The sequence below is a fragment of the Marmota monax genome, unplaced genomic scaffold, assembly GCF_021218885.2.
Source record: "Marmota monax isolate L192 unplaced genomic scaffold, Marmota_monax_Labrador192_F-V1.1 WCK01_AAM20220418_F8-fsc00060, whole genome shotgun sequence".
In the NCBI taxonomy this organism is placed as follows: domain Eukaryota; kingdom Metazoa; phylum Chordata; class Mammalia; order Rodentia; family Sciuridae; genus Marmota; species Marmota monax.
Window position 1 is genome coordinate 10,622,547 of NW_026692826.1, and position 14,081 is coordinate 10,636,627.

General features: G+C 40.4%; 1 protein-coding gene across 8 annotated transcripts in view; it reads left to right on the forward strand.

The window, feature by feature from the left end:
* The window catches only part of Atp9b (ATPase phospholipid transporting 9B (putative)), a 255,181-nt gene that overhangs the window by 184,468 nt on the left and 56,632 nt on the right, over positions 1–14,081 (forward strand). For all 8 annotated transcript variants that reach the window (XM_058580694.1, XM_058580696.1, XM_058580691.1 and 5 more), the window contains one exon: positions 2,103–2,245. In XM_058580694.1, the coding sequence (XP_058436677.1) occupies positions 2,103–2,245 (143 nt within the window). The remainder of the gene's footprint in view (positions 1–2,102; positions 2,246–14,081) is intronic.

The window sequence follows — 14,081 nt, forward strand, 5'->3', positions numbered from 1 at the left end:
TCTCTTTTCCAGTAGAAGCTTCTACTTTGAATGGTCCCTGAAGGGTATTTGTATTCAACCCCAAATGTCCCAGTGGTGATTATGTATAATGTTATATTCCATAAAATAATAAATTTCCTCTACTCTTTAACAGAAGTTAATTTATTAAACCATAAATTGTTCATGAAGAGGAACCTGAAGGTGCTGCTTTGGTTTCCAACAGACTCCAAGCTCTTCAAAAGTGCCTGTCCGGCTAAGGACAGGAATCCATTTGCATTACAATAGCTATGGCAGGCTGACATTTGCCAAAATAATTTGACCAGAATCCAAAAGGGCACAACACACCTTAGTTTTCCAAAGTGCAGCTCTCTGGGCCAAAAGATCAGAGCTAGGGAAAGCTTCACAGGTGTCCGGTTTCCTTGCCACCCACTTCCTGCTCTATGTCGATATACAACTAATATATATGTATGTATGTATGTATATATGTGTATGTATGTATATATATGTGTGTGTGTATGATATATATTTTTCTTTTTCTTTTTTTTTTTTTTTTTTAATCCACAACTGTCTGTCCTACCTGGTTGATTTTGCTATGGTTTCATCTGGAAGCACTGGAATGGATGGCCTCCGGGCCTTCACTAAAGAGGCTACAGAAGCACACACACTGACACTGCACCACATAGACTGTGGGCAGGCCCTGTTTCTCCCACATGTCACTCAGAACATTTAGCCCTGCCTAGTCTGACTCTATCAGGGAAACTGCGGATACTCAAACCATTTTTGACCTACCAAAATGGCAATTCACGTGGTTCAGACTGTTAATAAACACACACTTGACAAATACTCTTTGGGAATCACAGTCAAGAAGTCTATAAGTTAAAGAGCAGTAAATAATCATAATTTATTTATTTGTTCATAAAGTCACATTTTAAAAATTATAGTTGGAAAGAAAATCTGGAACTGACAATTACACACACCTTTCAAACCAGCCCCTCAACATCCTTAGCTACTCACAGTCCTGTTAGAACGGTGAAACAAACTAATGAAAGATAACAGCCACTAAGCAAGGTGACTCAAAATGACTTTCCAGGAAGGACCAGTGGCATCCAGTCAACAGCCCATAGCTACTCACATGCATGCTACCTAAATCTCTGTGCTTGAGGTCTCCCATGTCACATGGGCCACACAAAATCTCTCTTCATTAGGTGTGATGAACCAATGCATTTCCATACAGCCAGCATCCAGTAGAGGGCTCCACACAGGAACTGCTCAACACACAGGAGGATGTTGCTTTCAAGGGCTGTGAGGCCACAAGATGGTTCAGCATGGAATTAGGATAAGGGGAGATTTGAAGAAAGAAAAAGAAAAGCATTTTTCTGTGGACCCTGCTTTCATTTGGGCTTTGGAGAAATTCTATGATTCAGAAAAATAAAATGAAGGCCATGTAGTATTTATGTGGTGCTGAGGATCGAATCCAATGCCTTACCATGTGCCAGGCAAGCACTTCACCACTGAGCCACAACTTCAGCCCCCAGTTGTGGATTTTAAATCACAATCTTATACACCTCTTATACACAATCTATACACCTTTAAAATATATAATATTTAAAATAACCAAAAAACCAGGAGTGGCATAACTGATTCCTTTGTATTGATCCTGTCATTACTTGTTTATTCTTGTATTTTACTGTTAAGCACCTGGAACACAGGAGACAGTCAATTAATAGCTGTAAAATGAGTGGATAAACCTTAAGACCGATTTCACATTTATATTTGCAGTGATCACTACTTGATTTCCTCCATATGAATGAGCCTCGTGGTGATCTGTGCCTGAATGGGCCTTAAAGCCATCTGCCTCTCTGTTCCATCTGGTGTTGTTAACCACATGCAGTAAGGTGCTGCCCACTGCCTGTCACTGGCAAACACTATGAGGGATGTAAAAGCATTTGTCAATTTCAAGTCTTCAGATCCATTTACTTTAAAGTCTGAAATCCAATATTATCTATATATTTTTATAAAAATTTAAAGAATGCATTTAAGTAAGTATTTTACATGAAATCACAAGTATGAATGTATTATGTGGATCTGCGTGCACTAATGACTGTGATGGTTTTATTTGGCAGTTTACGTGTGAACTTGGATATGGGCAAAGCAGCCTATGGATGGATGATCATGAAAGATGAGAATATCCCTGGTACAGTCGTTCGGACCAGCACTATACCAGAGGAACTGGGGCGCCTCGTGTACTTATTGACAGATAAAACAGGTACTCTGTAGTCTGTTTTCCATTGAGAGCATCAGATCACATCCAGAAATGTTCCTGGTTTTACATGGACATGTGTGTGTTGTAAGAGAATGTTGAAGTAATATGTAGAATTTTCCAGACTCTGTCTTTGAAAGCTGTTCATACAACTTAATCTTCGTCTTCTAATATGCACAGTATCCTTCAGGTTAGCAAAATGTTAAGTTCTTGGGACTTTAAGTGACCTATTTCTGTACTTTGAATTTTCTATAATTCTATAATTTTATAGGTTTTTTTCTAACAGCCTTTATAACAGTTTTTGAGAGCAAGAATAAAATGCACATTTGTTTCTCATAAATGGATACTTCTGAGCTTTTAGAAGAAAACAAGGCATGTGAATTCGGTATTCTAATAATATTCTTCTTAAGAGTGTTACTATAAAGTATTTATCACACCCTACAACTCTGTGCCCAAAACACTGCTTATCTTTATTTTGCATTTTTTTCTATTTTTATAAAAAACTCACATTAGTCCATCAAATGCTAAATAAAAAGATAAATAAGTCTACTGCTGTAATAAAAGGTATAGCTTAAGGGTAAAATTCCTCCTTAATTTATCAACTCATAATTTTAAATTCCTAATGATTATTCATGAACTAGAAATGAAAGAATACGTATATAATGTGGTAAAGAAAATATTCCACATCATGTGTAATAATTACATAGTAGAAAAATTCTTGTAATCACCAGGAAGAAATGGAGAAATCTATATACAACACTATTACTTAGTATTTATTTTAGAAGATCTAGCCGTTGTAATAAGACAAGAAATCAAAATAATGTGTACAACTAAAGGAAGAGAGGACGTGTTTGAAGATATAAGAGTGAACTGCAGAAATCAACTTATAGCTACTAAGTCTTGAGAAATCAGTAAAGTGTCAGGTTGCAGATTAGGTTGTCAGGTTGTAACCCCTTTGTGTGTAGCTGTGGAACACACTGGAGAATAAAACTCCTTTCACGGTGGCACCTGTAGAGCACATGGATATGAACCTGCAAGGGCATGTGTGAAAAATGTAACAGAAGATTTAAATAAATGGAAATTCAGTATTCTGTAGGTGTAAGGTCTCATGGTAAATTTGTAAGCTTAGTGCCATTCAAAATCCACTTTTGGAGTTTTTGTTTGTTTGTTTGTTTGTTTTCTTTGGTATCAGGGATTAAACCTAGGGGCACTCAACCACTGAGCTAAGGTCCCAGCCCTCATTTATTTTTTTATTTTGAGTTAGGGCTTTGCTAAAGTTGCTAAGGCTGCCCTTAAAATTGCAGTTCTCCTGCCTCAACCCCTCAAGCCACTGGGATTACAGGTGTGTGTCATTGGGGTTTTTATTTGAATTTCATTCAAGTTTATTTTCTGTGGTACATTGAGGTACCTGACCAAGAAAGGATAATGCTCATGACTCCAGATAACTCACAAATAACAATTGAGGGCCTTCTGATTCATGAAGGTAGAATGAGAACATGTATTAGGGTTTCCCTTCCCAACCTCATAGAGCTGACAGAACAAAGTTTTAAAGAATAAATCTGTAAGGCTGGAGCAGTAGCTCAATGGTAGAGCACTTGCCTGACACTTGTTAGGTGCTGGATTTGATTCTCAGCATCACATAAAAACGTAAAGATGTTGTGTCTATCTACCATCTAAAAATATCTTCTAAACAAGAAGAAGAAATCTATTGCACTGATAACAAAAAAAAAAAAAAAGCAAAGTACAATTAGAGTCACAGAAATGGGTTATTTCTAGGAAAGTTCTAGAACCAATTTGAGGGAGAAGCCAGAACAAAGCAAACCGAAGCTCACCTTTGCTTCCACAGAGAGCCCACTCAGATGGAGGGAAAGCTCTCCAGAAGGGAGTCCTGGAGACATATGGCCAGAAAGCCTGTGGGAGGACATGGAAACTCTGAGGGTCCCAGACAGCACCAGTCTGCCCCTTCCTGTCCATGCCTGTGAAGCTGATGACTGCCAGAGTCTACTGTGGGCCAGAACCGGAGCTGCCTTCTCCTCACTCGGAGGCCTGGGGAAGAATATGCTGATCGGCACATGAGTCCCCTGCATGAAACTCACAGACAGCACTCAGGAATGCCTGGAGAAAGTCCTACTTCACGGCCAGCCTTGTGCTGATTGACATATCAGTCAGAAGTGAAGATTGTACATGTAAAGTCAGGGTAGCAATATGAGCAAGCAGCATGTTCCCAAAGAAAAATACATAGCAAACCCAAAGGAGCTTTGGGAAAATTTTTAGGATTTAGGAACATTTGGTTTATATGAGTAGGCTCAATACACAATGAAGCTGCATTTTTACACACCACACCAGTAGACAAGACACTGGATATGGGAAATATCGGTGAGAGCACAACATAACCAGAATGCAGCTAAAAGTAAGTTTTAACCCAGAAACGTGTCAACCAAAGGTAAAGCTCTTAAAGAAGACCAAAAGAGACAGGCAGGCACCCCCTCCATGCTGGAACTTCCCATGGAGAGGACCTAACAGGCACACATTTCATGAGTGGGGTTTTTAAGTACAGCAAACATATGGCAAAGCAGGGCTTCCTCTAGGCTTTGGTACCTTGTAAGATAAGTTTTGCAATATTTGTCAAATTGAAGTGTGTACCCCGCCATCCAGCAAGTTCACTTCTACTTCTGTTCCCTAAAGACACGTTTGCAAATCTATGTCACAAGATATACACAAGAATTTTTTTAGCATTATTTTGGTCAACGAAAGCAAACAACTAATTGTCTAAATATAATTAAAAAAAAAAAAAAAAAGTTGGTCAGGAGTAGAATAGATAACCTGTGCCATGTCGTTCAGCTGAGTATTGAACAGCGTGACAGCTGAGCACAGGTCCTTAGGTGCTCACAGGTGGGGTTCAGACATAATATCAAGCTAAGAAAAACACACAAGAAAAATCAATAGTGTTGACTGACAAAGATTTAAACTATAAAAGATTAAGCCATTTAATATGTAAATAAAAATTAGTGGTAAAGATGTAATAAAACAAAGAAAAGAAAAATCATTAAGACAAATCAGAATCAAAAGATAGTTGATATGTCTTCCTTAATACCAAGCCGAATGAACTTTTAAAGCATTATTCAAGGAAGAGGATTGCTGCATAAAAATAGTAGTTGCAAGTCTAAGTGTTTGTGCCCTTAAACAGCCTCAATCCACAAACAAGAATCAATAGACTACAGGAAGAAACTGATTATTACAGGAAGAAATTTTAGCTTCTCTTTAAATTATTGATAAGCCAAGCTGGCAGGAATCAGCCACAATATATAGAATTTGATAGAACCATTGCCAGCCTTACCCTCCTGCTCACAGATGACATTGTCCATCTGACGCTGGTAACGGGCATTCTCATCAAATATGGAATACTCACAAAGGTTGGACATGAGTTAGGCCCTGATTCAATCAGTGAATTCCAAAGTGTAGGGATACCTGCCTAAAATTAAAAAAGAATAAAAGGTAGAAGTTTGGGCTGGGGTTGTGGCTCAGAGGTAGAGCACTTGCCTAGCATGTGTGAGGCACTGGTTTTGACTCTCAGCACCACATTATGAATAAATGAATAAAATAAAGGTCCATCAACAACTAAAACAATATTTGGAAAAAAAAGTAGAAGTTAATCATAAAATGATAAGTTCTTTAATCTCAGTATGTTGCGAAGTTGAAGAATACACTTTAAAATGACACATAGATCCAAAAAGACTTAGCAGAAATTTAAAAATTCTTTGCCAAGCACTGTGGTGCACACCTATAATCCCAGCAACTCTGGAGGCTGAGGCAAGAGGATCCCAAATTCCAGGCCAGTCTCAGCAACTTAGCTAGGCCCTAAGGTCTCACCTTAGTGAGACCCTCAAAAAGGGGCTGGGAATGTGGTTCAATGGCTAAGCACCAGTTCAATCTCCAGTACCAAAAAAGTTAAAAAATTAAAAAAATAAATAAAAATTATCAGAACTAAATGATAGAATTGTTTGCCATCAAAGCCGGTGGGATGTTTTAAAAGCAATGCCTTATAGGAGCTTTCCTCCATTTTTAATAGAAAAAGAAGAGAGGCTAAAAACTGATAATCTTTGATGGCCAACTTAGGAACAAGAAAACAAAGTCAAATGCATAGAAGAAAAAGATCTTAAGACACAAGAGCAGAGATAAATGATATGGTACACAAGACATCAAGTAGGGCATGATGGTGCACCTGGGGCCCAACTCGTCTGCTCGCCATAGGTTGCTTGAGCCCAGGAATTTGGGCCATCCTGGGCCACACAAAAAGACCCTGTCTCTATTCTTTAAAAAGTTGGCCAGACCAGGTATGGTGTCACACACCTATAACCCCAGTGTTTGGAAGGCTCAGACAGGAGGATCACAACTTCAAGTCCAGCCTCAGCAGCTTAGGCCCTAAACAACTTATCAAGACACTGTCTCAAAATAAATAAAAGGGCTGGGAATGTGGCTCAGTGGTTAAGTGTCCCTGGGTTTGATCCCCAGTGCCAAAAATAAAAAATAAAAAAAGCCTTGGCCAAATGCAAGTTGAAGGCTGAGGCAGGAGGGTCTTGAATTCGAGACTAACCTGGGCAACTGAGCAAAACCCTGTCATAAATTTTTAAAAGTTGAGGGGCTGGGGATATAGCTCAGTGGTAAAGTGCTTGCCTAGCATGTATGAGGCAATGGGTTACATTCTCAGCACCACATATAAATTAATAAATAAATAAAAGGTCCATCAACAACTAAAAAATATTTTTTTTAAAAAAAATGAAAGCTGTTAAAACATTCTGAGGAAACAGTTGTAGCACTCCGAACAATGAAAGAGAAAGGTAGGTTAGAAATCCCTGACACCAGCCCTTCAAGACATGCACTCTCAGCATACACAAAACTTCCATAGATGAGGAAAACGGATATTCCACTGATAGAACACTAACACCAAAGAAGGCAGGGAGAGCAAGCCAGGAGACTTGAAAGTGTCCCTGGAGTCTCTCTCAAACCCTAGATAAGCTGTTACAAGGCCGGATTAGTATTGCTACAAATAGAAATACATTCTGCTCAAGGGGAGTTTACTCTGGCAATGGAAAGATGGCTCAATATTAAACCTGCACGGATTAAAGGAGAAATCCAAAATAAAGTACACGATAATAGGGAACCGTAGCAGATAAAGATGCTCAAAGCATTTGGTGAAGTCAACACCTGCTTGTGACTCCTGAAACTCTGCTACTTGGAAGTGGCCTTTACCCTGCCCTGACGCATGTCACTGGTAAGCTCTCCCACTGTTGAGGGGAGGAAGAACCCTGTGTGAGCACATCTCCCCCCAAGACAGAGGGAGCCACTGGATGTGGACATCACAGGAAGGGACGTCACACACATCGACATGAAGTCTCAACCACATTGGTAGCAGACCGAAATCTTCAGTGCAAGAAGCTGTCACACATCATTATCCAGTTAGATTTACCCTAGAAACACAAGGTTGTTGAAATTCAGAAATCAACACGTGCAACGTATGTCTTGAATACAATACAGGGAAATTTCCATGTGACTCAGGAAGTCCAGTGAAGCCTTTGTATAAATTTCAACACCCCATTCATGATTAAGACCTCTTAGCAGACTAAGAGGAAAGGGAACTCTAATTCTGAAAAACGGTTTGCTCAGCATAGCATACAGCCGTTGCTGTACTTAAACGTAGGATGTTGCATACTTCCCTCAAGACCAGGAAGAATGTGTCATATTTGAGTTACTAGCTCATCCACAAAGCAAGGAAAATGTTGGAGGTTAAAAAAGAAGGATAGCCTTTTTTAAAAAAAAATATTTTTTGGTTGTAAATGAACACAATATCTCTTTTTATGCATTTATTTTTATGTGGTGCTGAGGATCAAACCCAGTGCTTCACATGTGCAAGGCAAGTACTCTGCCAGTAAGGTATAGCCCAGCCCAGGAAGGAGAATCTTATTAGCAAACAGCATATATAGAAAATCTAAATAAGTTTACAGAGAAATATCAGTAGCTCCTTTTAGCAAAACTAATATAGAAAATTTTACCTTAACATGTGTAGTAGCATAAAAACACAAAATTCTTAAGAATAAATGCATTTCCATTCCATTGTGGTTGAGGTGATGACATCGATCCTTTTGGAGATTCAGGAGTTCTTGGGTGGCCTCACCTCAGTCTTTCCTCCATAGTACTTTCTGTCCACTGAATATGGAACTTACTGTTGATAGTTCTTTTCTTTCAGCTCAGAAAATGTGGCTGCTCTGGCTTTGTGGCTCAGATGGGCGCAGCTGGTGTCCCTGTGGAAATTCAGCTTTTCTTTCTGGCTGAATCTGAGAGCTTTTCTTCATGATTGGTTTCCAAAACTCAGTTCTGATGTGCCTTGGCCTGGCTGTTTGATTTTACCCTGGTTTGGGATTAGCTCAGTTGTTGGGCCTGTGTAGAGTCTTTAGCCAGATGTGGGGACCTCTGCATTCGGTCCTCTGAGCACATGTTCAGCCCCATTGTCTTCCTGTCCTCAGATTCTGGAGCTAGGAGAATGTGTCTCTGTTGCAAACCCCTCACGCCCTGAGATTCTGGGTCGGACAGAACTGGTATGGACTGCCCTGCAGTGCCCTCAGCTCCCCTGTTACTGAGCCAGTACAGCCAGGTGTTCATTTCTGTTATTGGGGGCTTTCGTTCTAGAATTTATACTTAGTCCTTTCTTTATAACGTCTATTGGTTTTCTGAGATATTCTGTTTTTTTCGTTTGTTCAGAGAGAATTTGTAATCAATTATTGAAGCATTGTTCTGGTAATCCTTCTAAATCCTTGTTCGATGATTCCAATAGGCTCCACCCTGTTATTGACGCAAGGTGACCCCACCAGTGGTGTCAGACCCATCCAGTAAGTCAGGGGGGAGGATGAGGCCACGGACTGCTCTTGGAGGCAGCCTGGAGGTCAGGAACCCAAGATCCAGGCTTCCTCTTGGGATGGGAATGCAGACATACTGTGCTGGAAGGCTCCCCCCCAGGCCCAGGGTCCTGCACCAGTTACCCTCTGACCACAGTCAGAGTTGCCCCCTGTGCCATTTCCAGGACTAATGGTGGAGCCCATCCAGAGGAGCTAGGAGAGGCGTGGAGGACACCTGGTGGGGGCCAGAGGCCCTTTTGTGCCAAATGACCTGCACGGACATTTCTAAGCATGCTGCTAATCTATTCTTCCATTTCATTTACCAGCAAGTACATCCCAAGAATTACAGTAAGCTTGAGTGACTGCTGCATGCTTTCTGTGTCTCTCACCATCTGATATTTATAATAAATATTCTGTGACATTATCCCTCCTTAAAATGCTGAATTTTTATTTTACATTTTAAACAACGATGGAATTCTTAACTACACCTGCCCCACTTTTCATTTTGGAATTTGAGCTCCATCGGGGTAGGACACATGATCTTAGCACGGGATCATGAAGTTGAAACCTCCTCACTCTATGCTGCTTTAAAGCAAACCAGTGATTCTTAAAACACAGTAAGTAAATAATCTTAGCACATGAGATTTTCAAAAGGATCATAGCAAAGCTACATAGAGTTTATTAATGTGATAAAAATTATGCATTTTGTTGCTTTTCAAACAAGTCCTTGGAGAAATACAAGTCCTGATATTGAAGCTGGATGGGCTTTTTAAATTCATTGGTCTGGACTATTTTTTAAGAACCTGTCTCAGTAATCACAAGGTGAAGCCCTGTAGCTGGAATGTTTCTGGCTGTATCTCCAGCCATGGCCTCTTCCTGGGAAGAGACCGTCTCCCAGGGAGCTCTAGATTCATGGCCTGGTTTTGGGCTTGGGCCCACCATTCTTGCCCAGGGGAGGGGGACAGGATACCTACCTCCTGATATCCGTGGAGCCATGGAGATGGCAGCGTTGCTGTGGCCTGTCATGAAGTCCACATAGTACAGTCATGGGCTGATGAGAAACTAATCATACGGATGCATTATTTCTGCATATGGATAGTTAACATTTTTTTACTTCTTCACTTGAGTTTTATTTAAACATGTATTCTGCATGGTCTGATGGAACGAAAATAGGATTTGGAGTCAGTCAGACATGGGGTTGAGTCCTGGCTTCCCTCTGCGGGTGACCTTGGCAGATCCCTAACCATTCTGAGCAGTCAAATGGGATTTCAGCCATTGAAATTCCAAGAGTGCTGGTGGTTCTACATGCTGGGGATAGTGGATGAACACAGAAGCAGAAATTGAGGGCCAGCCTGGCAGGGACTCCCCTTGCACCCTTACCCCAGGTTTTTAGCACCTTGTTGAGGCCAGTGCATGTCCTGTGTTAGCAAGAAGGAATTGCGTTACAGGGACAAAAAGGATCCCTTTTGGTCTTGTAGTCCCTATTTCAGTAGATGAATTGTCCTCCGCGTGCCAAGGTTCCAGCACAGAGATCTCTGCTTCTAGTGTCAGGGGTGGAGCATAGTGCAGTTAGCAGACATCTTCCACCTGGCCCAGTTTCCCCTGAAATGGTGGAGAGGGAGCTGTTGTCTGAGCTGACACTCTCATTACTGACACGAGTGCACAGTGGACCTTCATACAAGTGTGAATTGGGTTTGTGCTTCATCAGAATGCTTTTTGACAAGAGGCGTCCATCACAGTGGCTCTTTCATTTGCCACGGCAGAAGAGAAAAATGAAGTATCCCAATAATTGCATTATAGTTTCCTTCTTGTGGACAAGAAAGCAATGTGGTATAATTAGGTTTGATTGGAATGCACATTTCCGGTAAGATCCAAAATTAATGATGTTGCTATAGTGACACATCTGCCGCCACCAGTGCGTGAAACATAAAGTGATTCATTCGACAAGAGTAGACATCTGTGAACTACAAGGATGCAGACCATATTGACACTGACCAGAAATACTAGACACTGTGTGATAAATGAACAAATGATGCTGAAGCAGGAGGATGGATAATTTGTACTTGATCTGCTGGGAGAACTTTAATCTTCTCACTGGTTGCATTTGACAATGCCATTGTTTAAAGAACAATGCTGCAGAGAACTCATAAATTTTAACACTTCACTCAGGGTGCAACCTACTAAAGCAATACACTACTTCCTTTGTCAGGGAGTTTTTATCTTCATGTAGAATGAAGCCATTACTACAAACACCCACTAAAACAGCAGGTTTTTAGGACTTATATTTTAACTATAGCATCCCTTTCCCAAAAGTTCTGTGCTGTCCAGACTTGAGTCGCTTGTGTTTCTCAGGACAGTGTTGCCATGAGGGAAAGGCTGTTTCCAAAGTCTGTCCTAAAGGCAGCAGAGCATGGTGTATGTGTGCTCGTCAGCACAAACAAGGCTTGCAGACGTCACAAGTGGGAGTTAGCCGTGTTTATTAGTGTCCCCTGTGTGATGGCAATGAGGACATTTTCAGTTACAGCACACATCCCTAGTCAGATGGGTGCATTATTCACTGAGGTGTGTGCTTGGGTGTGGGTCCTACATAACATTCCAGGGTGTTTAGACCAGTTGAGATACCTTACACATACAGTAGCTGCACAGATGCTTGCGACTGGAAACCTTAGCTTCCAGGAGAGCCTGATCTACGGTGAATGTAATGTGGGCTCTATTTATTTAAATAATGTTAGGTATTTGTGAAGACCAAGGCGTATTTCAGAGTTTGGTGAGTCTGTCTCATCACTTGAGAAGTTGTTTACATTCATTCATGGGATGGTCTAAGTAAGTTTCTTTGGGTGTAACCACTGATCATGCTTGGCTGTTTGCCTAGCTAAGGTCTTCCTGAGAATAGTATCCCTCTGGGTAAGAGTTGCTTTAGTTTATATATCACAGTCACCTGCCTACTTTTTTTAAATTATGGCCTGGTGAGTCTTGTTAGGAAACCAAATCACAGCCCAGTCACGTCTAATCAGCGTCTCTGCTGGTCGAGGGTGGCATCTGCCACTGCCCCGAGAGTGGTGCCTTCAGGACTCTACCTTAGAAATCAGTTTTCCTCTGTGCATTGCAGTCCAGGAAACCTGTTGTGCTTCTTCAAAGAGCCACTGCACTTTCATTAGAAATCCCAGACAAACCTGGGAACTTTGTATCATAACCACCCTGTTGCCGTTCTCTGCTATGGAGTCTCTTTTAAAATATATATATTTATTTATTTTTTAGTTGTGGTTGACAAAAAACCTTTATTTTATTTATTTATTTTTATATGGTGCTGAGGATTGAACCCAGGGCCTCACACATGCTAGGCAAGCACTCTAATGCTAAGCTACAACCGGCAGCCCCTTGAGTCTCTCTTACCATCTTGTTTTTAAGTTAATTCTTTCTTTTTTTAAATTTCCAGCCTAAGGGCCTATTCCCTTTTGTCATATTAAGATGACAAAAGTTTTAGAAATCATTAACTGGTTTAAGTCATGAAAAGATTTGAGATAAGGTTTGAAAAATAATTCTTATTTTTTACTTAACTGATTTAATCTTGTTATATTATCTACTATTGTACAAGAGGGCAAAGTAAGCCTGAAACTAAGAAGTTGTGAAATATTTTCAGAATTCCTCTTAATATTTAAGGAAACTATGTGCCTCAAAGGAATGTCTGGTAGTATTCTAATTTCGTTGGCCCTGCAAGGTGTGAGTATCTTAATTGAGATGCCAAAATAACAAAGCCAAATTGTATTTGATGAGATATACTAGTCACTTATTTGAATTTATCAGTTTTAAACTGCTTTCAACATCATTTATTAGCAACTTAGCAATTTTAGGAGATGCAAAGTAATTATTCATAGTCGTTTGATGCAGATGAGAAACACAGAATGTGTCACTCTCTTAGCATTTTGGCATAACTGTGATGTCTCAGTACCATCCAAGACCCTCATTGTCTCAGACAGCAGCACTGCATGCATGAGAACCACTCTTGGTCCTCCTCTCCCATCCACTGCCTGGGCAAACCCGGGTCTGCTTCCACCCCTGGATTTGTTCAGTGTGGACATTACATGTGGATGGAATCATGCAACATGTGGCCTGTGTGTCTGGCTTCTTTGATTTAGCAGAATGTTTGCAAGTTCATCCATACTATAGTATTCCTTTTTATGACCACATAGCATTCCCCTATGTGGATATACCACATTTTATGTATCCATTTTTGAGTGGGGTCTGGGGGGCATTTGGGTTGTTCCTTATTCTTGCCTGTTAGGGATGGTCCTGCTGTGAACCTCAAGACCCTAGGCAAGAAAAAAGAAGTGGCATTCGTGTTGCAAAGGTTCTATTTGTGTGTAGATTGGTCTGTGTATAGGAAAACCAGAGGGATCCCCTAAAAATATGTCAACAACAATACTAGTGAGTTTGTAGGATGTAAGATCAATATAAAAAATGAATTGTATTTTATATACTAACAATGTTATTAACTAACAATGATACTAACAATGATATTAAGATGGCTACAGAGGGGCTGGAATCATGGCTCAGTGGTAGAGTACTTGCCTAGCACACGTGAGGCACAGGGTTCAAACCTCAGCACCACATAAAAATGAAATAAAGATATTGTGTCCACCTACAAGTAAAAAATAAATATTAAAAAAAAAAAGATGGCCACAGAGCTCCCCAAATTGATCCATAGATTCTACACGGTGCCTGTTAAAATCCTAGCTATCTTCTTTCCAGAATCTACAAGCTGATTCATTGGTTTTACCACATGCAGATATAGGAGAGACCATTGATAGCTCAAACAATCCAGAAAAGGAATAAAGTTGGAAGACTCATGCTTCCAATTTCAAAATCTACAAAGCCAGTCAAGACAGTATGGTACTGCATAAAGAAAGACACGGATGGATAGAGTTGAGAGGCCATAAGGAAAGCTTTTTGTT